A 27,504-nucleotide genomic window follows, 5' to 3' on the forward strand; every position below is an offset into this window, starting at 1 on the left:
TGCATTTTGTACAAGAGAATAATTTTCCTGGAATCGTCCCTAGTCGAATCCACAAAGGACACAAAGAGCCCAAAAGTACTACGGCTATTTGGTAGGTGAAATTTATTGATAAAAATTGACTTGTTGAGTATTTTAGCTTCCGCGATTAATAATAATCGCTTTTTGTACAGTTACGTAATGCCAGCAAGCATAGCAACTTAAAAAAGTCTTGTGGTGGTCGAAGAATTGGCAAAACATAGAACATTTCCCACACAAAAAAAAATTATGAACTAGTGGAGACAACACCATGCTGTGCAGATCACGAGGAAAGCAATTTACTAAATTTTTATTGATTCATTATCGTGATGACCGACCGGAATTGATATTACTCCATGTAAAGGCTTTTCATTTGCGACTGCCCCTCGAAGATGGTCCAGTAGAGTTGGTCGTTTTTCATCTCTCTTACGTGATCGTTTGTGTATGATTGATTATCCGTGAATGGAAAACACATCTATAGATATTTTTAATAATAATTCTTTGTTCGCTCAGGCCAAGTGCTAGACGGAGTTAAACTAAATTATAATTATTTTTCCAAGCAAAAGTTGAAAGGAAGCGTCCTAAACAAGATTAGGGTGTGACCTGTGACCCGGGTGCGTCTGAATGAATGATATATTCGAAAACGCGACTTCATCAAATTTAAATCTCGTTAAGACACAAGTTTGTGTTCTGAGGCAGTTAACAAAATTGCGATTGCGGTTAAGATTGCAAAAACAACCAAGACGAAACTAACGGATTTTTGAAAGCTTTAGTCAGGATGATCACATTTCAGCTAAACTATGAAACATACGGTTTTTCGAAATCGCGGACTAAGCTCTCATGGCAAGAAGGAAAAGTACAATATCTACAGGTCTATTGTCTTTGGACGCGTCGCCTATCATTGTTACCAGAGAGTTGATGCAATACCACAATCCTCACAGTAAAAGCCGCATTACCTTCCAAATGATGCTTCATTTCCTGGCTTAGGTATTTCAAAGGTCACTTTGAAATATTCATTGTAAAACAGCTCCGATCAAAATAAAAGAAGTGTATCGCAAACAATAAGCCGCGAATCTGCGCATCGTTAAGAATTTGTCAAGTGCCCAACGTACTGTGAAATATAGGGCACTGATAAGTCGTTTGACCAAGTATTACTCCGTATTATCGAAAGTGAAAAGAGAGACGGTTAAAACATGGGCTTAAAACGGAGACTAAACTTTTCCGTCAAGTTTCTTGGATTCGGCACTGAAATTTCCAGGAGCTATCTCCAGCGACGCGGGAGCTATCTGATCATTATTACGCAATGTTAAAAAAACAATATATATTATCAGCCACAACAGAGAGTTTTAAAACAAAGGTTTACGGTTCGACAAACAGCAAGACCTGGGCTTCGACTTAATTCGCTGTATGCGGAAAAAGTGTGGCAATATTGACATTTGCAGAGGACAGGATAATTTTTTATTCACTCGAATTATGTTTCTAAGTTTGGCTTACAAATGCTTTGACGTTTTTTAACAATTGCTTTGAATTTTTTTTATCAGCTTCCCCTACACATCCCTTGTCAGGTGTTTATTTGTATAATATCATCATCATATATGAATTTCCGCAATTACATGGAGTTCAAAAACTTGGGAAATACTCCCCGAATGCAACACAAAGTGTACAACAGTGTGTAAACATACAAAAGAGGCCTAAGAAATTCTTTGACAGAGGGCGCTTTGTTAAGCCTTTAGAAAAGCATTTGTCGGCAATTTTTCCATAATGGAGACAACCTCGTCCTGAAACAATAAGACATACCAAAATCAATAAATGTTACTGTGATTGCAGAGGGTTTGAAAATGCATTTTGAGGTAACAAGGAAATTCGATGCGTTGCATTATTTTCAAAGTAGGGCGTTGCGACTCCACCATGCAGGTATCAGCCCTTCATCAGACAAAAGCCGCGACAAAGCTGACGTAAACAAAAGAATTAGCGATGCAGATGAACATCAATTCTAATGTCATTAAAATATTCAAATATCGAGGTCCAACGGCTCAGGAATAATACAGTTCAGCTGAAATTTGTTACCCAAAGGTACCGACTCTCATATCTAGCCATTTGGTAGTAAAATTAAATATAAACAAAGCTGGCGATTTAATGAATGTTCAAATACGTGTGAAAAATTGTGGTTCGTGGCTGGTGTCAAGCGGTGTTTTAGAAGTTCAAAGTTCTTGCTGAGCACGGCGCTCAAATTCCTGTTCACCACTTCAGCAAAACCTGATCGTTCAAAAGTGACCTTGCTTTCAGTAGTTTTGCCAGAGGAGAGTTTACACTGACCATGCAGCTTAGTCACTGACGGACGTATAAAAATTCCTTCTAATCATTTAGTTAGTTTTAGTCAGCAAAACGAAGCGCGATGGTAAACGACGCGGTAGCGGAGGAGTGAAAAACAAAAGCAGGGAGGTTTGTGTTGCGTAATAAATACTGCGTCGACCTTCCACAGCCTTCGCTCTAACTTAAGGCTAACGCTCAAAACGCCAACTTTGAAACTCTGCGGTCGCCAATTTAAATTATCAACTCAGTTGATAAAAGCAAATAATCTTGTTATACTCCCCCACCGACGTAGCACCACAGTTTACTTAGAAACTTACCCCTTTACTCCTCTATTTTAGTTACACAATAGGAGACGAGATTTCGCGGTTCCGTTTGGGTTGCGACCCGACCCAAACCTCCCTCGGCCGCTGCTTTCGCGCCGTTTATTTTATAGACTTAACGCAAAATCACTCTCGGAACTGTCTCCTATGGATGAGGGGCCTCACAAAAATTCTGTTCCATTAGACCTCTTTTATATGTACTTTATATCCCTCCGAACCGAAAGAAAGAAAGAGAGAAAGATAAAACAGTAATGGTGGACAAGATCTGACATTTTATTGTAGTCATAATCCCTTGAGATCTACTTCTTGTGAAAGAACAAACAGTCTACTCTCTTAAAAGTTCATTATTGCTTTTACTTGGACTCAACAGTCTACGTGCAATCTAGTTTTTCAATTGCTTCTATAGGCTGGAGGATATTGGCCGTTCTTTCACAGTCTATGGACATAATATTTAAGTGCATAGAAGTGTTATGGACGTAACAGTGCATTTACGATCGAGGGCTAATATCGAATCATATAGATCGATCAAGCTCGTTCAACAGAGAACTTATTGTTTTAGGAAAAAAAGCTTAAAATCCTTTGTGAACAGTTCTGCTCTTTGGCACTTAAATTCACGATACTTGCCTTGTGATACTCTGACTTGCATTCAAGACCTGCGATTGCCTCATTTTGCGGCTCCATTCCTCCAAAGACTTGACTTCGTGAGGCAAAATTAGACCAGAAGCTGCGAATAAAGCCGACTTTAAAACAATAAACAAGCCCATATCTCTCTCATAAGAGTAGAAAACCAAAATGCTGAGTAGATTCATCTATCAAAAACCAAACTAATTTATAGATATGATAATTACCTTGTAACAAAAAATTCCCGCGGAGGTGCAGTTTTGCGGATTAGGTTTTTTGTGTGCATTTTTCCCTGGCATCAACTTCCCTCGGATAAGGGACAATCCGTAACAATCGCAAGGATTGAAGCCCGAAAAACGTAATTACTACATGGTGTGATCATGTGTAATGCGTAACATGTACAATCCCCTTGCACATCTTCAGCCTTTTTTCATTGCGTCTTTATTTAAATATTTGTTGATTTTCTCTGTTGGATAGTCTCTAATCTGGTTCTCGTGTCTTCTTCGCAGATTTTCCTGCATAACAAATTGACAACAGGAAAGTGAGTACATTTGAAATCATGTCTGTCATCTCGCCCAATGTTAACCAACTGGAGGTCTGTTCCGGAATTGCTGCCGAAAACGAGAAGGTATATTAAATAAAGAGGGTTCAGGCTGTCTAGTCAGTTGTTTTCCTTTATTCTGGGAGATTCATCACCTATGGGTTGGGAGGCCCTTTCCCTTGATAAGCTGGTGGGGATGTGTCGCTGGATGGGGTCGCATTCTCACGACTAGATTATGATGGGGTTGTATTTTCAACAGAGTTACTAAAATGGGGCGGCACATTTTCAGGACTTTGGAAGTAAGAAAATTCTGGTCAGAGATTTAAAGATTAGAAGATTCACGGTTAAAAATTTGCTCCCGTATCACTACAAACGACAAGATTGGGTTCTATAATTGGCCGCAGAATAGACTATAATGAGGTAGGGATTCTTAGAGGCCAGCGGCACATCGGCACACACCCTGAAAAAAATCGACCCAAGTCCTCTCCCCCCCCCCCCCTGCAAAGTTTAAGAGGCAAGTAGTCTGGCCTCCTCTTTAAGAAGAATTTCCCTCTACACGTTCTCGAGTTTCATTTATACAATAACAGAATTGTCTAATACTTGCGAGACTATGATAGTTCTTGGCTTTTATGGAATGACATATTCCTATTTTAATTTTCAATAATCCAATCCGTTTTACGAGTTTTTCTTTCTTCTCTTTCCTTGTAGAATGCCATAGACTCGTCCATCAAGTCTATCGAAAGCCTCTCCGAAGAGATTTTTGATTCCTCTTCATCAAATGTGAAAGATTTGGTCCTGAAAGTCTTTGCTCACCAGGCTGTCAGCGATTTCCTTATTTACACATCTCGTCTTGATGTGTTCGCCAAAGATTTCTCGTTATCATTTGATGATGACATCGATTTCCTATTGATAATCAGAAAATTGAAGTATTTCTACAATCAACCCACCGGTGCTGTTTTAGAGCAACTTGCTACTCTTGTGCAAAGGTAAGTTATATTACACCTACAGTCATGAAATATCAAAACGCGACGTACTCCAAGTTTCATTACATGAAGCGACGAGCTTGCGATGATACTGACTGACAGGCTCCCCCTCCCCCCCCCTCCCAGAAATTTAGTTTAATTTCCCCGGATGGTGTGCTGGCAGTCATTAATACTCCTGAGTGGAGAGGGGTATTTTGGAAAAAAAACTGTTATTACCCCGGCCAGAGCCTAAAGCCGATCTCTCAACTAGGAAACTAGAGGGTACACCACTGGACAGAGGTGTACTTCAGAAACCTCATATTTTTACCCCTGCCCCTTCCCGTTAGAACTATTCATAAAGTTATGGCACCAACCGCATTTTGGGGTCCAAATGATAACCTGACCTGTTGTAAATTGTCTTATATGAGCTAGAAATTCGACCACAGACACTACCATTTTGAATTTACTTAGCAACCTGGCCGCTTACATGTGACTCAGGAAAATCTTACTAATTTGGCGATTGGTTTCAACCAATAGAATAGCATCTAATTTCTCCTTACAATATCACCCCCAAAATCACACGTAGGGGTCACAAGAAAAAAGGAAATTGTCACGAATAATAGAAGCTCTAGATTGTTAAACCAATTCTCCTTGTCAGCACTTTAAGAAATGTACTGCGAACAGTATGGAGAATATGCATACTGATGTTAGGGTGTAAGGGGTTAATGCAAAAAAGCAGATAATAAGAGCAACGGCCTTTCAGTGGTCAACTGCCGGTTTAAGTCACTATTTGGAATCTCAAACCGTGACAAGAAGCAAACTTTTATAAGTATTTTTAAATGCTCGGGATAACATTTCCAAATCTACTGTTTCTCCGGCACTGGCTTGAATCATCTTGCTTTTATTCCATTCTGTAGAAATTCTTGTGATGCTGCCAAAGTTTCCAGGTGGAACGAGGTCGTTAAGATGTTGACGGCGGATAAGACTTTAAGCACTATGGCTCTTCGCCGTTTCCTTCAAGAAACAGGTTGTCCTAAATGTTACATAGAGAATGCTGAGTATCTTGAGAAATTTGACCCGCACGGAATTTACCCCACCACCATATATGGAAGATGTAGTGGCGAAGTTCTTGCTAAACCAGACGCATCAGTTGTTGCCATCACCAGTAGATATACTTTAACGACTACTGCCAAGATAGTTTATGACGTTCTGAACCCAACCAATCCAGAGCTAAGGGCTGTATATCAACCCATCGGAAGGTTTGTCTCTCACTTTCTAATCAGGAGCTTACTTTATGTGCACAATCTATTGTGGAAGGGAAGTTTAAATTGGAAACAAATACTTTCTTTGGCGTTTAATAGTTCTTCGAAATTAATTTATAGGAGGGTTTCCTGGGGGAACGTTCTTCATTTTCTGTAAATTTTTGTCAAGCGGTTGTTTGGTCAGACGTTTGGTAGGTCGGTCAGTCAGTCAGTCAGTCAGTCAGGCAACTAGTTTGACAATAAAATTAATTCATTCATTTATACAGTCGTAACTCATTTTCCTTTTGTATCATTTACCTCATTCCCAGGTGGCTACATTTACTACGTTTTCAAACAGTTTGACCTCGCGTACTTACGCACCCGATGAGTCAAACCCAACGAAAAGTCACGGTAATATCACTGGTAGTCTTTAAAAACTATGAGTGTCAGCCGTTTCCTTCAAGAAATAGGTTGCCTTACATGTTACATGAAGAATGCTGATCTACCCTTCACTCATATGTGAAAAATGCGGTGGCAAAGTTACGGCCACTTACAGTCTTCGCGCTAATCTCTTTTATTGTTTTGGAACTCTACACTATCCTTAGACTAATCTCTTGTCCTTGTTTTTTCCCCGATAACCAGGTGCGTGACAATCATTGATAAAAACGTGGAAAATATCTATGGTACAGCTATACAGGCCTACTTTGACGAGTACTCTATCGAGTTGATCAAGCTGGTCACTTCCGCGGAGGAAATTGACAAAGACATCACCAACTTACAGGATGTCTTGGTGCAGCTGAAGACATTGGGGGTTAGACGAAACGAGCCTCTGTTGGTAGTCGGCAATGGTGTATTACACGACGTTATTGCGTGTGCAGCCTCCCTCTACCATCGTAACACACCCTACGTGATGCTGTCTACAAGTGTCGTGGCCGCCATCGACGCTGGACTATCACCTCGCACAGGTTGTGATGGATTCGGCTTCAAAAACCTCTTTGGCTCCTATCATCCTCCTGTTCTGGCACTGACTGACAGAAGCTTTTTCCGCACATTAAAGCTCGGTTGTATGCGTCATGGCATTGCTGAGATAGTTAAGATGGCGGTTGTTAAGGATGAAGAACTCTTTTGCCTACTTGAGCAGAACGCCGCAGTTATTTTGTCGACCAAACTTGCCACAGTGATGGAGGATTTTGAGGGAGATCACGCGGCTTTTCAAGATATTTGTGATCTCATTGTTGGCAAAGCTCTTGAAGAGTAAGTGTGGCTGCAACTTTTTTTGTTTTTCTGTGTCTATGATCGACATGAGTCCTCTTTAAGGAGTAAAAGGAGAAAATTCACTGCAGTCTCTTATATGATTCATCTTTTTTTTCTAGCGTAATCAGCAGAATCGTCGACGCCCTTGGAATGTGTGCATTCATTCAACAAATTTTAACTGCGAATCCCTATGTAAATTATAACTGAAAAAGAAAAAATGATTTGAACCATTTTTAATAATTGTTTTGCTCACTATTCACAATTAACAGGCTCTTATCAAGGAACAAGAGCATGCTTTACTTTCTGCATTTTTTGATTTGTTTAGCTATCTATTTACTTATTTTATCTTTTTTGATTTCTAGCTACATGAGATCGGAGTACGGTAACATGTTTGAGACGCATCAGTGCCGACCGTACGCCTATGGTCACACATAAAGTGCCGGTTATGAGCTCCCTGCTGGGATGCTTCACGGTCATGCTGTGGCAACTGGGATGGGCTTTGGTGCATATCTCTCTTTCTGTAACGGCTGGATCACACAGCACGAGTTCCATCGGATTTTAAAGCTCCTCAGCGACCTTGAGCTGTCCTTGTGGCATCCTATCATGGAGGATACGCAGCTAGTCTACAAAGGCCAGAATACCATGATCCAAAAGCGGGCTGGTAACCTTGCTGCACCGGTACCTAAAGGGCTTGGCAAGAGCGGCTACATCAACGACATGCCTTACGATCTCCTTGGCAAGCGCCTGGGTGAATATCGGAAAATTACCCTGGAGTACCCCCGACAAGGGATGGGAATTGAGGTCCACTGCATGGATATTGGAATCGCGTGTCCAAAAGTGGGGAACCTGAGCAGCAACAACAACAACAACGGCGAGGCTCACAATGGTGTAGTGATGTCGAGCAACCTTCATTGCAACGGGGAAATCAAGGAGCATAGGAAATCCTCAAAATTGACAAAGCCCGCACCTTTGGAGCAACGCGGATGAATTTAAACCCTTTTATGGTAATGGGTAATTACTATATTGTAAGCAACGTCCAAGGGCAATATGAAGCAAATCCTGCGTTTTGATTAGGTAACTAAGTGGGCAAGCTGAGCGAGCAAGATGGGTCCATCTTGCCCGCTTTGATCTCGCAAAAGAAAAAAATTGCTTGGAGCAGACTTACAAAGTTCGTAATTTTTGTACAATGACAGCTATGGAGGCGCAAAAGCAAGCAAAGGACAGTGAAAACAAAGAAAACTTAACCAAATCCGGCTCGTGGGTTTATTGTGCTACTAACACAGTTGGCTTTGTTCCCGGTTCATTGTTGTTTCCAAGTCATTGTTGATTCTCATCAAAGCAAGATGTTTTGGCTGCATAATAAATTCCCTATTGACTTAGCTAGTTTGGTCAAGATGCCTGAATATAAGCCTCGTTCTCACAAAAAGAACTCGGCTAATATCCAGCCATCTTTGGTCACGCTTGGTTTCGTGAAAAGCAGTGGGCTTCTGGGTATATATATATATGTAGCTGACAAGCATTTCAAGGATGCCAAGCATTTAGTTGCGTTGGGTGGGTCAAATAATTTAGTTTTACATGTAATCGATCACTTTTAGTGGGCATCAAATTAATCATGCTGATTGCAGTTTTAAACCTGTTTTCTTTTGTAGATTCTGACGAGGCCACATAGACTGGACCAGGTTCCAAATTTTTTTTGCATCATTCTTGTGTAATCACTTGTGTGTGCACTTTATTCTCTTTACGTCACGCGGGTTGTCGTGACTGCCTATAGCCAATGAAAAACATAATTTATCATATCTCCTTGACTGCGAGTTATCACTCGGGCTTTCCAAGGGAGATGCGCGAGGTTAAATTTCGGTTTTTCGATTTTCAGTAACAAATCGCACTAATACCCGTAAATTGCATGCGTTTAGCTAACCAAAGCGCATACGTGGGATTGAAAGAAAATGGTGTTGTTGGAAGTACGAGTATGGTGTGTAATATGCTTAAACCACTCAAAATGCACACTCCGTTCGAAGAAAACCCACGCTCAAAGATGTCAAGCGTTTTCAGTAAACCTGAGTAGATGGAGTGATAAGAATTATTGAAAATAGCTGTCGCGTCGGGCCGCTTGCTTAGATGACCAAGGCGGCTTTTTTCATTCCTTTTGCTCCATCCTTGTAGACCCGTATTAGCTTGGTTAGAGAAGGGTGGGCCCATGACAATCGGAAGCATTTTTCTCTATGGAAGCAAGTTGGAAAAGGGAATCTCATGGGTGCAAATAAGCCCCACCTGGTTACCCATCCAAATATCCAATGGGTACAAGATTCCCTTACACAGTGCGCGCTCGTAGAGCCAGGTAGGAAGAGCTCCCTATATTGATCAGATTTTTCAATAAATGACTTTAAAAAAAAACCTTCCGCGACAACATATTCAGGGGGTCCAATCGGGGCACTTGCAGGCTATAACACACCCGCTTAAAAGCAGTAAGTCGAAATCTTTTGATCTTCTTCATATCAAGCAAGGTCGTTGACCCTTTAACTTCTACGAGTGACCAAGACATAATTTCTCCTTACAATATCAGTACAATATCAACCAGATAAGTGTTAAGAATAAAGAAAAAGACCCATTTGGGGACAATTAGTTGCTCCAATACTAAATTCTCTGAACTAAAATTATAAGAATTGTATGGTTGACAGTGAGGGGAATTAAAAATTTGATCTGGGAGTTAAAGGGTTGAGTTAAGAGGAGTTTGTTAGTTTAGCGAGCAAAATCGGTGCAGCGGTTGAAGACGCTTCGCCGATACTTACATCTTTATTTTCTACAACGCTTCGTTGGGTTTTACTAATTTTTTTTCTGGCATTTTCATATCAAGGTAAATACAATCATGAAGTTAAAAGAGCCTCGTTTACTTAGCAAGCGAATTCATTGCAGGTGGTTAAAGTGTTTGCCATCAATTCCACTTTCTTGTTCCGCACCGCTCTATTGCGTGTCACCGGATCAGTTTTGTTATTGGGTCTTGTCAGGTTTTTTTCATAGCCCCTCTGTTTTTTTTTTCTCCCTCCATTTACAAATAAATTAAACCAAATAGAAATTCGAAGTTGTCTCTGCTCTGGAATGGCTATTTTGTAGATATGCGACTAAAGTGACACTTTTTTTTTGTTCCAATTTGGAGGTGTGCCGTAAATGGAAATTTTCCCAAGGCGTATTTTAATATTGAAATTGTTTATTCAGTAATCAGGCCAGCTGACAATTTACGAAAAGAAAAAATTTAATTTTGATGCATATCGAGTTTGTTTTTCATATGTTACCGGAAAAATTCCCGACGATAGTGTTTTTCTGTCATCTGACTGTCCCAAGTAAATCATCGCCGTGAGAATCGTGAGAAGTCTACCTTAGATGTTGGCGCTTATTCATCAAAAGCCAGAGGGCAAAGTGAAATTTTGAATACTCCGAGAATATTCTGATAACTTATATACACAACTCGGGTTTACCCACCGCACCAATTACAACCGTGGTCCAGCGCGGGTGATTTTGTTGCTGCTTTCTTTTTCCGGCTTCTATGTTCCTTAATGTTTCGCATGGATTTTTTGCTAAGTCTCCTCTCATCCTTAATGATTATTTACGCAAGTTATGCGATATCGCTAATATTGTTTCGTAGAATTCCAATTTTAGTAAGGGCCCGCTTTCCGCACCAACGGGCTAGACTAAAATTGTCCCGACAAAATCAGAGGACAAATTTTGTCATGAAACATTTTCGTTTCGTCTGTTGCATCCACATGGAAAATTTCAAGGCTGTCAAATTCCGTCAACGTCTGATCTGTTCATAATACCGGCCAGCCTAAATTGCCGAAGAATTCCAGCTCCAATTTACAGGATTTACTCTACGTCGTTTTAAAATTTAAGAATTCCCGAGATTTGCAGCAAAGGATAATTTTGCCTTTCTAGTAAACTGGTTTCAGTTCAATCACACGCTTGTCGTAGCTTTCATGACAAATGATTGACAAAGTTATCACGGTTTTGTTTAGTTCGTCGATTTTGACAAGTTTTTACTCGGCACAAACTTTGTCGGTGGTGCATTTGAAGATTTGTCAAGTCGCGACAACCCATCCGCACTTGTGAAATGTTAGTGACGACAGAAAGTTTTTCTTGAAAAACAACTTTTTCGCTATTGCGGAAAGGCCCTCATTGAAAGGAGCCAAAATCGAACATTATCATAGGCAGTTTGTGCATAAGGTTCTAAGACAGGTGTTTAAATTATCTTTAATAGTCTTTGTTAATGACGCTTTTACAAGTGACTTTTCACGCAATTTGAATTAGAAAATCGTTTTCCTAAGCTTTGAGAGTTTACAACTGTATGCTCTGTTGGTCCCTTTCAAATCATCACTCTCTTTTTTCTTTTTCCTGACCTAATTGTTAAGTATCCTAGAGACCAAAGTTTCTTTTCCAATTTCAAACAATTTAAATACAAGTTGTAACTTTAAACGGTTGAAACTACCGTAATGGTTCGGTTTGCCTTTGAATTTAATGGTTCTACGACCACTTGCGAGCGACAAAAGGTGCAGCGAATAATTTTTAGATATTCCGTCCGAAAGTTCTTATTCATCACTCCATAAATGATAGGGTTTAGAGCACTGCTTATTGTGGCTAAAAAACTGTATGCTACGTAAGCTTCTCGAGGTAGTGACCAGCTCCCACGAATCGTATCCAGAATGTCTATCAGCAAAACTGGAGTCCAACACAGGTTAAAAAAGACAACAATTACAAACAGCGTTCGGGTTATTTTGATTTCTTCTACGTTGACCGTGTTAGATGACTCTTGTGTGGTTTGGAAGTTGTTGTTATGACTACGCACAGTTTGGAATATTCTTAGATAGCAGAAGATGACCACACAAGTTGGTAATCCTACGTACACAGTTACTAAAAATGCTGTAAAAGGACCGCTATCGATCTGAAGATAGCAGAAGAACTTAGCAGGATGAAACACCATCCTATAGCCGTTTAAGAGATACGGCAATGGAGCCCACATACAATAGAACCATGAGGCAAGAATCATGATTTGGGTTTTCTTCTCCGTGAAGTAACGGCGATATTTTGCCGTGCTAACGATACGGAAATATCGATTTACTGCTGTCAATGCTAGCGTCTGTGTTGAAGTCACAGCCAAAGTTATAGCGACGTATCCCTGGTACTGGCATGTTGTGTCGTTGAAAGGCCACCGAGATTTGACCAATGCAGTGAAAGCAATGGGACAGGCTGAAAGTGCCCCCAACAAGAAGTCGGAAACGGCAAGAGAAGCAACGAACATGTTTGGGATTGTCCTCATTCTGTTGTTGAATGCAATCACAAAAAGAGTGGCAAAGTTTCCAACAAACAACATCAATAAAATTAAGGCGTAGAGCCCCGACTCAAGCACAACAGTGAGTTGGCTTCTTGAATTCAATTCATTCAACATTTCTTGTAACTGTTGCTCTGCCAGATCCATTCTTTCAAAAAATTTGTAAAGCACGCTGAGTCTTAATATTTACTTCTGTCCACCTCTTAGCTCCCGTTGTTAATGTAATTTATTGAATTTAGCCAATTCGTAATTCTGCATCGATTCGTGGCAAGTGATTACATACATGTTGCGTCGCAATATCCAATCAGATTGCTCCAACCTTATTAAAGATGTCTTTTTCTGATTGCTAAAACGCGATTGCTAGTCTTCTGAGTAAACTATCGGGCAGGTACCATTTTATGGTGAATACTATACAACATTTAGTCTTTATTTCTTAATATTTAATTTGATTTTTTTAACCTTTACTGTTTTGGAAATCAAATCTGATGGCAAATGGAATTCCTTGATATAAGCAAAGTGTGCTAACATCAACAAGATCAGATTAAGTAAAACACATTAATGCAACAAATCAGTATAGGCGATAAATAAACCGATTCTGAGGAAATCTATTTTTAATGATATCGTTTCGTTTTGCAGTCAAACGGCGGTAAACGGTACTGAAAAAAGAGAAAAAGAATCAAATGGAATCCAAAAAAAAAACAGTACATGATAAAGATGGAAATTAGAAAAAAAGGAAAAAAAATAGCGCAATTCAGACTAATACATTCGCATTTATGGCTTTTTATTGTTCAAAATGGTTCCAAGAGTTTACTGTAAGGACTGATGGTAGTTCAGGTTTCACTTAAATACAGAAGGTTTGTGAGAACTTCTTCTTCATACATGTTGAATTTCGTACGCATCTCAATGTCGTGTTCATCCCATGATCTACGTCAAACTTGAAAATACTCAAAATTCGGTCATTTTTCGTACGAAAGTCATTTTCTCGAGAGATTTTCTCAAAACCTTTATTACCCACGAAAAATAAACGCACGGCAAATGGCAGATTAATCTTTCCTCTGACAAAATCCGATTTAATTCGAAAGTTGGCCGATGAGAACCTTTATATAAATAACAATACATCAGCCTTGAATAACAATACACCTGTCAAACTAAACAATGCCCCTCTTGAAACTCATCCGCTGGAAAAATCATTCGCAATCGCTGCGAATTTTATTGCTGCTAAGTGCATCAGCTGTCAAACCTTTGCTTAACAGACTGCGTCATAGTGGCGTGCATCGAATAGCAAACTGTTAGTGATCGGGAGCTCTTTTCAGAGCTCGCTGTATCTCCGATCGCCCAGCAATCTGTATGCGATCGGGAGCTCCTTTCAGAGCAAACTGAAACCCTTATCATCCCACCAACTTTTAGAGATCGAGAGCTCTTTTCAGAGCTCACTGAATCTCTGATCGCTTAGCAATCTGTATGAAATCAGGAGCTCCTTTTCAGAGCATGCTGAACCCCCGAGCATCCCGCCAACTGTTAGAAATCGGAAGCTCCTTTCAGAGCTCACTGAATCTCCGATCGCCCAGCAATCTGTATGCAATCTGAATGAAAGTGATCCTCGCAGTAATGTGCACTACTTGAGCAGTAGTGAAAATAAGGCCTTTTTTCATAATGACCAGCTCCTAGTTGGCTTTTTAGCTCAGTTGGTAGAGCGCTGCACCGGTATCTCAGAGGTCATGGGTTCAAATCCCGTACAGGCCTGAATTTTTCTCAGGCCTTATTTTCACTACTGCTCAAGTAGTGCTCATTACTGCGAGGATCACTTTCATTCAGGTTTTTATCCGCAGTTCAAATATATGACTTTCATACATTCTTAGCTGTATGCAATCTGTATGCAATCTGCATGCAATCTGTATGCAATCTGCATGCAATCTGTATGCAATCAGGGCCTCCTTTTTAGAGCATACTGAACCCCCGATCATCCCACCAACTGTTAGAGATCGGTAGCTCTTTCAGAACTCATTGAATCTCCGATCGCCCAGCAATCTGTGTGCGATCGGGAGTTCTTTAAGAGCTCATTGAACCATGATCGTCCCACAAACTGTTAGCAATCGGGAGCTCTTTTCAGAGCTCACTGGATCTCCGGTCGCCCAACGGTCTGTCTGGCATGCGGTGGGGAGCTTTTTTAAGAGCTCGCTGAACCCTGATCGTCTCACAAGCTGTATGCGATCGGAACCTCTTTTCTGAGCTCTTTGAAACCCCGATCCATCCGATGTTTCTTCGCATGATGCCGCCACACGTTGAGGTTGTTAACACAACGTTCGATTTGCAAATAAATGGCGAATGTATTTGAAGAGGAGGGAAGTTTCCGGAATGCCCAAAACACTGTTTGAGCTGTTAAAAAAAGTTTACCACAACTTGGATACCGACTCGCGGAATCTGGTCGCGAAAGCGTGGGGCATGCAGTAGCGCAAGGAGCACGGAGATTATGGTCAGATCAGTTAGCCTCAAACGGCAAAAACAGGAAACAGGTGAAAGATGAGACGTGGATTTGGGTGTCGCTTCAACCTTACGAAATTGAAATTGGCGAGTTTGGTTACTCATTTGCAATAGTCAGACGTAACGGATAATTTTTTGGGGCTTTTAACTCAAGAATTCAGTTGACAAAGAGCCAGTGGGCGACAAAGGTGCTATCGTCCTTAATGAAGAAGTCACATATCAGCAGTGACACATTGTGACGCCTTGATGAAGGATGAACAAACGCGTACCAGACTGAACAAACCACTATCTGATCGAAAATGTTTGTTTTTGAGCAGGAGACGTTCTGCTAGCGACTAGTTCGCTAACGTACTAGTTCGTTTCACCAACGTCTCAGGGCAGTTCGCCTTCCCTGTCAGAGGTCGTTTCGCTGACGTATTAAACAACGTTCTGGCAATTCCATCAGCAGAACTTGATCGTATTCTAATCGAACGAAAAGTCGTATAGAAGTCTGAGAAGCCACGTTGTTTTTCTTCACTGCTTTAAAGGAAATACTTGGCTCTAAAAACTTCCTTTCGTCAATCTCGGAGGAAACAACTAATGGCAATGACCAGGATTTTAATACTTGTCGAGTGAAAAGAATATGAGGCTCCAAAACTATTGTCATTAAGTGGGTACTCGGACCAAACTTTGTCAAGTGCAAACAATGTCAGCTGGTATATAAATTTTAAAAAAAATACTCTCTATTGGGAACCAAGTCTCCTATTTTTCTTTTACCGTTCTGTTCTGAAATTATTGACGCACTGTAATAGGCAAGTGTAACCCAACCATTTGAATAAGAAGGAAACGAAAAATTTTCGCCAACTTGATGAAAACTACGGCGATAAAGAGGGTCAAATCACAGACGGGCCACTTATTTTTTATTCGCTCTTCCCGTCCGGCACCCTTCTTTTCCTCTTCTTTTCGACCGTCTTCGTTATGAAGCCCTCCGTGGCCTACCCGAGATACTGCATCGAACGCTCACAGACAGTTGCGGCAATAACGGAACAATCTAGTTCATGATTCCAGCTGGGCTTTAGGATTGTAGCGTAGCGTCTTCGGTACTTAGGTCTTCCTAATGCCAGATTACACGCAAGAGAAATGCAATCACTGAGGTATGCAAAGAGAACTTCAGAGCGAAGAAAATGGACTGGGCGCTAACAAAATGCACTCTTTGTTGAGTTTTCTTTCATTTTCAATAATTATTTTATTTTTATTATTTAACAATACTTTGAGTCAAAAATGCATTTTGTCGTAAATTAGTCATGCCTGGCCCTTAAATACCCAGGATTTAGTCATCGAATGCATTGATGAAAGACAAAAGTCCAAGAATTACATTATGCTCTATTAAAAATTATTGTCTAAGTTTTTTGTTTCCCGTTTTTTTCTTCATATTTCTTTCTTTCTCTCTTTCTTTCTTTCTGTCTCCTCTTCACATTTCTTCAGTTTCAAAGTCGGCCAGGATGTCTCGGTCATCGTTCACCGCGTCACAGGCAGCCCTGGCGCGTGCGCATAACTGTCTCTTCACTTTGATGAGCTGAAACTGTAGTAAACAAAACAAGGCTGATACAGCGCATTTCGAACGAGTGACAGAGACCAAAACCAGACGGAAATAGCACCAACCAACAAGGTAATGAGAACGCGCAAATGGTATCACACTGCACGACAGGGCAAAAATACGGAGAAACAAAATGGCCGCACTGAACAATCCAAACTTTTTCTTGTTTTTTTTTTTTCGTTTTTCAGGCTTGAATTTTATAGACACAAACTTTTAAGCGTGACATATACTTTTTGTTGGTCACAAGGAAACTCTTGAGTGGTTCGGTTCGTGTTGTTTTTGTAGTTCGTGTTTATGCGATCGATACAATGCGCAAATATGGCCGCAGGATGAATTTTACAAGCTAAAAAGTGAAATCTTAGTGGAATAATAAATGGTTCATCGTATAATACGAGCGGACATTTGAGTTGCTCATTGCTCCTATTTTACTCATCCTCTCAGGGCTCGGAAAATGCTGCGCAACTCGCAAAACATACGTGCGTGTTACATGTTAAACCACTGAATAAGGTGTATGTAACAAACTTTAAACAAATGAATTACCCTAGAGTTTCTTTTCCCAACCCGTCTCATACCCGCATTTTGCGGAGGGTTTCCAGCGTCCATCTTTGCAACAGCAAGCACCATCAGAAAAAGAACACAAATCAGTTTTTTGTCCATGTTGACCGTTTGTATTCTGCTTTGACAGGATTCTCACACAGGCTTCTTGGCTCTGCAAAAAGCGTTTTGTGAAGAGCTGAGCGCTGATGTACAATTGCCTGCAACTCAAATTTATAACGAATTTGTCGCGACTTACAGTTTGACTTCTGTGACGAGGAACTTACCGCTGAAGATGCTTCACCAAGACGACTGAAACATCGCCGTATTTATAACTGTTTCAAAAAGCCAAGAAATTGATTATAACAAATCAGTGCCTCTTTGAGACGTCAAGTTGGCGCCCTATAAATTATGAACGCGCTAATTGTGATTAAGTTTATCGTATGAAACAAATCTTGAAATTGACAGTGAAAATAATCACAACAACATCAGGCACCACTAATACTGTTTTAAATTGTTTTCAAGTTGAACGCTTGCAGACGCGTATCATGATTTAGAATTCATCAGTGATTGTTTAGTTGACGCTCAACTTCCTCAAACCAATTTTTTGCCAGATCACTGCCTAAAATGTGACCATGCAACATAGATGGATTTTAGCACGGATTATGAAGTTCTGAAAGTCTGGTCATTTGAACAGAGTTTAAATGTTAGCGGCACCCATTTCAAACTCAATTTAAACCAAACATTTTACTTACAAGTTGAAATTTGTGAACAGTGTCCAGTAGGCTTAAAAAAATCCATTTATCCTAAAGTCGAGGCATAAGTTAGACTCCGATTACGCAGCCGACCTTAAGTTTTTATTTAATCTACTCGTACAGAAAAAGTTGAATCAAGAGGAAACGTGAGAAAAAAATTCTTTGCGATCCTTTCAATTATTTGAAAGAACAATGTAACAGATAAACAACAATCAGTTTCTTCTTTGCCATAAAATGGCCTCATTCGCATCAAAGTGTTTCTGCAACTTTCCGTTTTCTTCCGAGTCAAACCAAATCAAAATTTTAATAAAGTTTTCGTTTCGTTTTTTAGCTGTCCTCACTAAAGAGTTCTCATTTCAGAAAGTTTTCCTTTTCGAGCATCTCTGCTCATTCTTTATTAATGGTTATGTCACCACTGGGAGCAGTACCATTCTTCCACGGCGCTTTTATGTCTGTTTCCATACTTAGATTCATTCTAATGAAACTTTACACTCCTCATTTCAATATAAATATATCGTTACCAATCGATTAATTATTCAAATTTGACTTAAATGATATTGAGATCCCTGACATCGCCGAAACGTCTTTTTTTATTCTCAAACGTATTGAAAATATCTGTTTCACCTGTCTACCTTAGAAACCCAGCGTTCTAGAAACGACGCGTTTTCAAACGACGCCTCTTTGAAGTCCGTTTTCGATATGTTACGGCTTTTGTCAACCTTCTCCGTTAAAGAGGATAAACTGAAAAGCATGAACATTTGTGGGTTTGTAAACGAGTACGCAGTCGTATAGTTGGAAATGAACGAAGGCTTTTTTTTTCCAGTTTTCAAACTCCTTTGTTCTCCGGGTGAACAGAAGAACCAGGCAGAGATATGATTCTCGTTTTGAATAATAAAAAACAATAACGACAAAAATAGTCCAGGAAAAACTTAGAGTAGATCGAAAATTGTATTGCTAAGAGGAAAAGTCGCGCGTTCATTTTAGTTCCTATGATGAAGTCCATATTTTTCCTTTTATTGCGATACAAAAAACATTTCCGCCTGTTTTGCGAGGAGAGGGAAGACGATGAATGGTGAAATAGCTGAGAAAATTGGACAATCCCGTTCAAAACGTCCTCCTATCTCGTTTCCCTTTCTTGTAGAAAAAGGCAGAAACAAGGGAACCTATTTTGAAAATGAATACGTTCTTTAAGGTGAGGACAGCTGAAAGCGATACGGATCTAGTTGTTATTTGCTTTCAAAGCTCAAGTTTGATTAGCTTCAGTAAAAAAAAAAACGTAAACAGTAAAACAAACATTGACGTGGTTAAGCTCTTTTTTAACATTGCCAAGAAGGTAGATTTTCATGAAAATGAATCGCAAAGATTGTATTGAGTCTATTTGATACTCTTCCTTTTTAAATGATTTAAATTATTCCCTGTGTAAATGCTTTAGAAACAATTTAGTCTCAGACTTAAGGCGAAAAAGTGACATAATTTTTTTTGGATTGCTGGAAGAAAAACATGTTACGTTTTTCTAGAATCGGTCATCCGCCTCTACAATGCTCACTGATTTCAGCGTGTAGATAAAACGCTTGGCTAAATTGGAGATGGTTTAAAACAGTGTTATGTTAAACAGCGAGAGAGCTTAAAATATTTTTGAATGAAAGGACTTTAGAATTCCATGTCCAAAGTAAAAATCTATTAATGTCTACTAGCTTTTAAATAAATGTTCAAGAGTTTAACTTTCGATAAACATTTTACGACTCCTTTTTAATGATACGTGCAAGCGTTTAGCTTTAGAACTATTCAAATCGGTATTAATGGTCCGTTTGGGTTCGTAGTAATGATTTTTAATGTCAATTATAATCTTCTATATACAACAAATATGATCACCATTAACGCATGAATTATTTCTAGGGCGCCAACTGAACGTTTAAGGGTAGCACTGATTGTTCTATCACTAATTTCGTGGCTTTTTAAAACGTGTATAAATGCAGCCTTCATTCAGTAGTATTGTTGGTCTCCTTTTTCAGTCACTAAGAAAATATTTTGATTCTCGTCTGAGAAGTCAAACTGTGAGAAGAGAGATTTCTTCATATAATTTAATTCTCGTGTATCATATCTAGATTCTTCACAAACCGCTTTTTCAGAACTAAGAAGTTCGTATTAGAATCCTCTCAAACAGAAGTGAAACGGCTGCAATGGACAAAAAAGTGTTTGCTTTGTGTTTGTGAGCGTCCAAATCTTGGCCAGTGATATTCGTTTCCTCCGAGGGTAGCGACAGGAAGCTTTGATAACCTAATATCTCCTGAGAAAAAGTATAGGAAATTGACAGCTATCGCTAATTATATGTTTTGTGAACGAATGAAAGTGGATTCAAAGTGGAAACAGAACGTCGACTTAGAAATTGTACTTTTTCCCTTCTAACTTCTGACTGGTAGCCGCTAATAATTAATAAACGGTCTGCGAAACCTGTAAAGGATTGAAAGCTATGCATGTTACTCTGAGTCTGGTTCCCAGTTCAAAACTCTCCCCCTTCTGGACAACTTTAATTTGTTCATGGCAGTCTCTTCTCTAAATGCCCGCGCCACTTTGAGGAACAGTTTCCAAGTTCTGCCAGTTTTTTATGCTTTGCTTTGATTTCAATCCGGTTTTTACCCCTGCCTTTTGCTTTTTCATAAATTCGACTTTGATTTTTTTATCTGTTTATTTATTAATTTATTTATTTACTCATATATTTATTTGTTATATTTGTTATTTCCTATTTATTAGTTATATTTTGAAACTGCCTTCAGCTGGCACACCGATCACAGAATCCTTCGACGCCAATTTAACCATACATGATATCGTTGTGATAAAAATATAACATTACATGATCTTCTGCAATGTTGCTTTTACGACCCTGGAATTTCTGGCAAAACCTATTTCTTAGCATTTTTTTAAGAATATAGAATGTGGCAAGAGGTTTTTCCCCCGGATATGCTCAAGTCCTGGTTACCAATCTAAAGGCATTTTAGAACATGAAATAAAATGATGTACCTATCTGTCGTTCCAGTTGTACATTAGGGCCACCTTTCTCTGTGAACGCGGACGAGTCAGGCGTCCTTTTCCCATATCGCAAACCCGCAGCAAATGCAGCTGTTTCTTTCACCGGACTGAATGAACAGATTAGAAGAACAGACAAAACTAGTAAAAATTCTATTCGAACCATTCTTTTCGGGTAAATTTCCCTACTTGGGGGTGATATCGGTGAAAGTTCTCTATTGTGAATATTGACGAAGAAACACAACGGTCATTTTATAAAGTTCAGAAATACAAGCGGATTTGTTTCAAAAAGCACGATTTAATTTGAACAAAGGTGAGAAAAAATCTTTAAAATCTGATTAAACTTTAAGATTTTACTTTTCTTCACTTCTCAGTTTGTTTAATTAAAGTTCAAAATAATTTTTCGGTTAGTTAGGTTGAGATCGGATCACTTCATGATCATCAACTGGATCATGAAACTTTTCACTCCCACGATCAGTACATTGCCAAGCAAACAAGAAAGTGATGATAAGAGGAAAATGTCATCAAGGGGATATTGTTTAATGAAAAAAAAAAGCCGCTAATATTGAAGGGAAGTTTTAAGAAATAATAAGGAGAGTGACTGATGGATACCAAGAGTGAAAGGGTGAAATAAAATTTTCTGCGGTAAATGACCACGAAAAATTGGAGAACAGTTGCAAGCTTTGAAATAACTAAATCACACTCAGACACGCACAAAAAATTTCCTCCTCTCCGCGCTAAGAAAGAAGAAGAGCATGCTTGAGTGTACATTGATACTAGCATCATGATCCAGATGCTCCGATAAACACATGCGCGGTGAACTGTAGCAGACGCTTTTAATATTCTATCTTCGGTGGTAGAAACTGATTTCTCTGACATGTAGTCCGTTGTATCTGTCTTAAGATCATGAATATATAAAGTTCAAAGTTGACCGAGTAATTTCAACGCGTTGTGCTAATTTCCAGGTAGGATTTATAATTCCTTTAGGCGAGCCGACAAGGGTATTGAAAATGCTAAGCAGATCTATAAACGTCGTGCTGGTAGCAAAGTGTTGCAAGATAAGTCAGACCTTTTACTGAGGTGTAAGGTAGGAGGGCAATCATTGAAATACGAAGTTTCCCGTTCGTCCTTGCCAGCTTACTCTGGAAAATATGAAAATATCATCTAGAAAATTTCACATATTATTCAATCAACAGGAAAAACCAACAAAGTAATGAGGGGGAACTTGTTTTGCATAGGTTCGTAACGCGTGCGTACAGTAAAGAAAAAAACTTTTTCTATATAATGTATTGTATCTTTATTAGATATCACTCTCTAAGAACAATCACCGTGCAATAATCATCGTATCTAATTAGCCTTCTGTTCGATAGAGATATGCTTATCTGGAACGCATGATTGTTAATAAGCGAGATAGGGCGGCACTGTGGAAAAAGTTTCATAAACCCACATCGGATGTTGCTGGAGAAAAATAAATCGTTTTCAAGGTGGTTGAGATTATCTTATGCAAATGAAAGATTATACTGAGAGACAGAAAGAATTTCATTTCCTACTTAGCTTAAAGTTTTTTAAACATATCTGCCTGTTGTATTTGGGAGCATTTACTGTCCAATTCAACCTCTATGAAACATCAAAACGTCCAAACAAGTGGTTTGAAACTCATCGTAAGAGGAACGTGCTTTATAATCATGAACTTCTAAAAAAAAAAAAAAGAAATTGGATCGTAGGACTAATCCGTGTACCATATTACGCGTTAGGATAAACTCTTGTTAATCCATTTATCTCAACAAAAATTGTCTTACATATTGAATGAAATATTTATGTTGTTAGAAACCTCTCTAGCCATGCAATGAAGATCGTTCTTCACATATCCATCGGATTTGAGTTGAATTCGGCTATTTTGATTGGGAATTTGATTCAGCCTCGTTGGTATTAAAAATTTATTTTTTCCGTCAGAATACCTTGAGCTCTCAGGAAAAGAAACTTTAATAAAAGTGGTTTAGCAGCAGCTGTCATGAAAACCCTTAGGCATCAAAATTAAACAAAAATGTAATTTTCGCAGGAAGGAAGAATGCCTGTATTTTAGCCTATACAATCATTTGAATAAAAAAAATAAAACATTGAAGTTTTATTTGGAGATACAACAAGTGGGGGATGAATATAACAAAGCATCAATTCAATTTTCAGTTGAGATATCAAAAGAGGTCGAATAAATTTAGGTATGTTTGATTCTTTTCGATACATTCAGGAAGACTTTCCATGATTTCCGTGAGCTGTATTATTAATTCATGACTTAACGCCGTAGGTGGCTGATGTCGCCGTCGGTGGGTTGCAACAGAAATATCATCTCACAAGAAGTGGTAGGCATCTAGTGCTGTGGGCGGATACACGAAGATGAATCAAGCGGCTTCTTTAATGCGATGAAATGGTGATGAAATTAAACTCTGTTGCTTATCGAAAAAATACCTTTTCGGAACTCCGAGAGCCTGCGGCGATTGGGCAAAAAGCTTTAAGAAAGAGTTGAATTAGTTTCAATTCGTCACATAGAGAAAGCATCTGCTGATTGGAAAGTTAAATCGCGTTGGCTTCATTTTACCAAAATGGGAGCGAAATTCCTGAGCTTCGTTTTCTTCCTTTTGTTTTTATCTCCAGCCATGGCATATTTAGGGAGCTACCGGTTTGGCAAACGCAACTTGGTGGAGAAGGTAGCTATTACAGATTAACGTTCTTTGAATCCATTGTAATATTGATGCATGATGTAAATCATCTTCGAAATCAGCTTTAATACACCTACATCCTTCCTTGTACATTAATCGGATTTGATTCTTGCAAATCGAAAGACTTGGTACAACATCGTTATTTGTTTAGAAGGAAAACAAAGCGACATCATGTGAAGGATTAAATTCTTCTTAAAATAAATCTTACGGGAAGTTATTTACGATGAGTGAACATGGGGTTAGAGTCAGGTTAAGGTCAGCGAAACTCAGCAGGATTATAAGGAACTGGAGCTAATATAGGTTTATTAAAGAAAATTGGATGGTAATTCTTCAAATTTACTTTACGTCTAAGTAGCGGAACAGGAGAAAGGATAGGAAAAAAAAAAAAAAAAAAAAAAAACCTGGAGCGAATGTAAACACTCCAGTCCTCTTTCCACTAAATTCATTAAATCGGCGTCTTTAACTTGTTTGCTACCAAGTAATAACTCATTCGATTAATTCAGTCTCTCTTTTTTAAACGTTCATATGATAATCTTAAGACGCAGGTGTCTGTTAGATGGTATTTAGCATTACGGAGGCTGAGTTGAAACTCCCCTTTGACTTCATCAATCCACGTGTAATTAAATTAAACACTTTCCCTTATCGGAAAGTCCCCCGTTTCTCAGCGTGAGACTCGGAACGCCTGCGGCGAAGGGGAAAAGAAGGTTTAAAATGGGTCGTAAATGTTTGTGTTCGACACATGGTGAATCTGCTTCAATTCACAATCTAGTTGGCAAGTGTATCTTAAGCATGACAACAAAATTCCCTAGTTTGATTTTACTTTTCCTATTTTTATCGTTAACAATGGCATTTTTACCAAGCATACGGCATGGTAAACGCGGCTTTCTACAAGAGGTATTTACTGGCATTTAGGTTTAATTTAATGTCCAATCCTAAATTGTTTTCAATTTAGGAGTACATAACTTCGTAATCTTTGCTGCGGCGACATGTTTACTCAAGGTAGCCGCATCATTTAGTGAAACACTTTATCACTGTCGAAAGGTGATTCTGCTAAACCATCATCTTCGTTAATTTGTGAACTATAGGAAATGTAACTCGTTTAAGGATTCTGTAAAATGATTTAAAGCTTAATGATTTGTAACAAAATATGTTTGTTTTTCTTCACCGGCTATTTGGTTAGATAGATCTGTCTTCATAACGTGGCGTTCAAATTTATCAAAATAGAAAATTTTATATTTGGACACGGTCTAAATTAGATTGTTTGTTTTTTCAATCTTGAAGTGATCACATCTTTTTTTTCTAATACATATACTTTAAGTCTTTAATTGAATCGTATAAAACATAGAAAACATATAGATACTCACTCAATATGCGAACAATTTATATTAGGTAATATTACTCCTGTCTGGTACAGAGATTCTTAGCGTTTTCTTAGCTTTTGTGTAGGTTGAAAGATTGTCATTGTCTGTATTTGACTTACGCTGGTTTTTACAGATTTGTTTCATACCGTCATTAATGTTGATAGCTCTACTCAGAAGTATGCTCTATAAATTTGATATTTTTTTTTCAAGCGAACAAATTACGAAAGTACCATAAACAGCGATTCAGTGAGCGTTGTTTCGGTCCGAAAGAAACCTTCATTTGATATGATCCTTTTCTCGTTTTGCGTGTGAATTGGATTAGCTTGTTGAAAAGGATTAAGAATTTTAATACCTCAGATGATTCAAGCGATCCTTTTAAATTCAATTCAATCAATCGCTACCGAGTCATATTCCTCGTCTAACAGTTTCACATTTTGATCCTCTGAAGTCCCTCACCAAACTGGCGGAGAACTCAACGAAAGGTCAAATTAGTTTTCTTCCATAGCGATACAGTCATCGCGTTTGGCTGATACCAAAATTCTCTTGCGGTGATCACTAACATGGATTCAAAATGTTTGCCTTTAATTTTTCTTCTGCTTTTTTTAACATCAACGATGGCATTTTTAGCAAACGTTAGCCATGGAAAACGAGATTCAATAGGAAAGGTACTTGCTGTGAAGTAAAAGTTTACGTTAAGTTAATCAAAGTGTTCTCATCGCGTTTCATAACCAATTTTACTAATATTTTGCTAAGAGTTTAAAGAAGATACTCGTTATATTCTTCAGGGCCGGTTTCCACCAAGAAATTTTGTCTAACTCAACATCCTAACGACAGTTTATTTTTGTAAAAAGCTCCAGTTTGTCTCCATTTCTCTATTTACTTCTAAATTTCACTTATAAAAATCCAAGTAACTAAGAATTGATAAGCGCATCAAACACAAAAAGCAATTCTGATATTCTTACTGAAAATCAAAGCAATCTGTGGTAATTACTACACGATACGCTGTTGGTTTGAATTTCAATGTTTGTCTATGAAAGATAAAAGGTAAAAAGGTATCTAAGATAGCCCAGTGTTTTTCCTCCTTCTCCACTCTTACAAGGCCATTTAGTTTCAGTTATGTTAAAACATCAGTTGTGCGCAATTTCCTTTTTGAACACCAGGTGATAATCTTCCGGCAGCAAATTGCGAATTCGTTTGTTTTTGGTCATGTTTGATCGTTTGTTTGTTTGTTTTTACTTTTCGACGACGTTCTTTTTTTTTTGGTCAAAGGTACGTAGCTTCACGCTTTAAAATTTTTTTTTTTAATGAGTGATAGTGTTAAACATACAAGTTTATTTTTTGCTCTTTGTTGTTGCCTCAATCGTCTTTCTTAATCTTTTTACGCCCTAACATCAGCATGAATATTCTCCATACTGTTCTCTAAGCAGCTGACAAAGAAAATTTGTTTAACAACCAATCTACATTCTGGTGTGTGAATGATTAGGAGGTGATTTTATAAGGAGATATTAGATGCTCGCCTCTTGGGGGTCAAAAGGGTTTAACTCGTTGAAAACTGAACATAGGTTCACTCTTTTTTCAAAATAAATGGATACGTTGGAAAATACTTTAGCGATGCAATGTTCTAAAGGAGAAAAAGGCTCTTTTTCGTATTAAAGCTGAAAGAAATATTCTAGAGGGTTGGCATCGTAACAAAGTCACCACATGTATAATTTTGTGTGAATGCCATTAACTTTTATGACCCTTTTCTCTCTGTCTTCTTGTTTTTAAGGCTAATGCACAGGATGACTTCAAGCAATTTTGCCAATTAGCCGAGAAGCTCTGTCATCAAAAGACTGAATCCATATCCGTGGAAAATAAACGAAAAGAAGGAAGCCATCATTTACCAACAATTGAAAAAAAACGTACCAACGATAAAAACCTGTTAGGACCAGCGGTAGAGAGGCGATGAGGATACGTTATGACTTCAGTTTTGATCTAAAAGAACTTGACAAACTCTAAAACAATATGACATTACTATATTTTGGTTTTTTATTGTAATATTTCAATTAGATATATTACTGTTACGCGAAAGATGTTCAAATAAATCAGCATTTATTTTAAAAGGGGAACTAGACCAGTGTGAATTTCAGTGTATATCAGATTTTTTGGTGCCCGCAATAAAAATGTGCGGCATTATATATCTAGCGATAAGCTAGATTTCACAGTGTTGAGTCTGCTTTGATGGTTGTTCTCTTACTATCTGAAATAAAATTGGAATAAAGCGTTAGAACATGCAGTGTTTTATAGAGAAGAATCCAATATGATTTCTCATTCAAGGAAAAAGAACAAGTGCTTTTTCTTCACCGCTTTTATCTTCCGAAAAGGATAAGTTACACCAGGTGTTTTAGACCAATTAAATAATGGGGGTCTCCTGCTATAAAGTCTGTAGAGAAGTAGGCCTACGAAGCCTTTCTGGGTGCCACTGTGATTAAAGAG

The 27,504-nt window shown here is 38.6% G+C and overlaps 2 protein-coding genes and 2 long non-coding RNA genes across 4 annotated transcripts; 2 read left to right on the forward strand and 2 right to left on the reverse strand.

Moving 5' to 3' along the window:
• Positions 1 to 3,555: 3,555 nt before the first annotated feature.
• On the forward strand, positions 3,556 to 9,063 carry LOC113682638 (uncharacterized). The gene is given in 6 exon segments (XM_089212895.1): positions 3,556 to 3,897; positions 4,519 to 4,796; positions 5,690 to 6,031; positions 6,656 to 7,267; positions 7,630 to 8,271; positions 8,917 to 9,063. Coding segments are annotated over 5 exon segments (1,926 nt in total). The 5' UTR covers positions 3,556 to 3,828; the 3' UTR covers positions 8,255 to 8,271; positions 8,917 to 9,063.
• A 2,427-nt stretch (positions 9,064 to 11,490) lies between these two features.
• On the reverse strand, positions 11,491 to 13,907 carry LOC113682652 (melatonin receptor type 1B-B). Its single transcript, XM_027199818.2, has one exon. The coding sequence runs from the start codon at positions 12,729 to 12,731 to the stop codon at positions 11,727 to 11,729; it is 1,005 nt and encodes a 334-aa protein (XP_027055619.2). The 5' UTR covers positions 12,732 to 13,907; the 3' UTR covers positions 11,491 to 11,726.
• A 2,358-nt stretch (positions 13,908 to 16,265) lies between these two features.
• Positions 16,266 to 17,559, reverse strand: LOC113682674 (uncharacterized). Its single transcript, XR_003447298.2, has 3 exons — positions 17,435 to 17,559; positions 17,182 to 17,350; positions 16,266 to 16,626 (listed from the first exon to the last, which is right to left on the reverse strand). It is a non-coding gene; the product is annotated as an uncharacterized LOC113682674 (long non-coding RNA).
• A 5,755-nt stretch (positions 17,560 to 23,314) lies between these two features.
• LOC113682621 (uncharacterized) lies at positions 23,315 to 27,290 on the forward strand. The gene is made up of 2 exons (XR_003447292.2): positions 23,315 to 23,656; positions 26,798 to 27,290. It is a non-coding gene; the product is annotated as an uncharacterized LOC113682621 (long non-coding RNA).
• The last annotated feature ends 214 nt before the right edge of the window (positions 27,291 to 27,504 follow it).

Source organism: Pocillopora damicornis, chromosome 7, assembly GCF_964200805.1.
Source record: "Pocillopora damicornis chromosome 7, jaPocDami1.2, whole genome shotgun sequence".
NCBI classification, from domain to species: Eukaryota; Metazoa; Cnidaria; class Anthozoa; order Scleractinia; family Pocilloporidae; genus Pocillopora; species Pocillopora damicornis.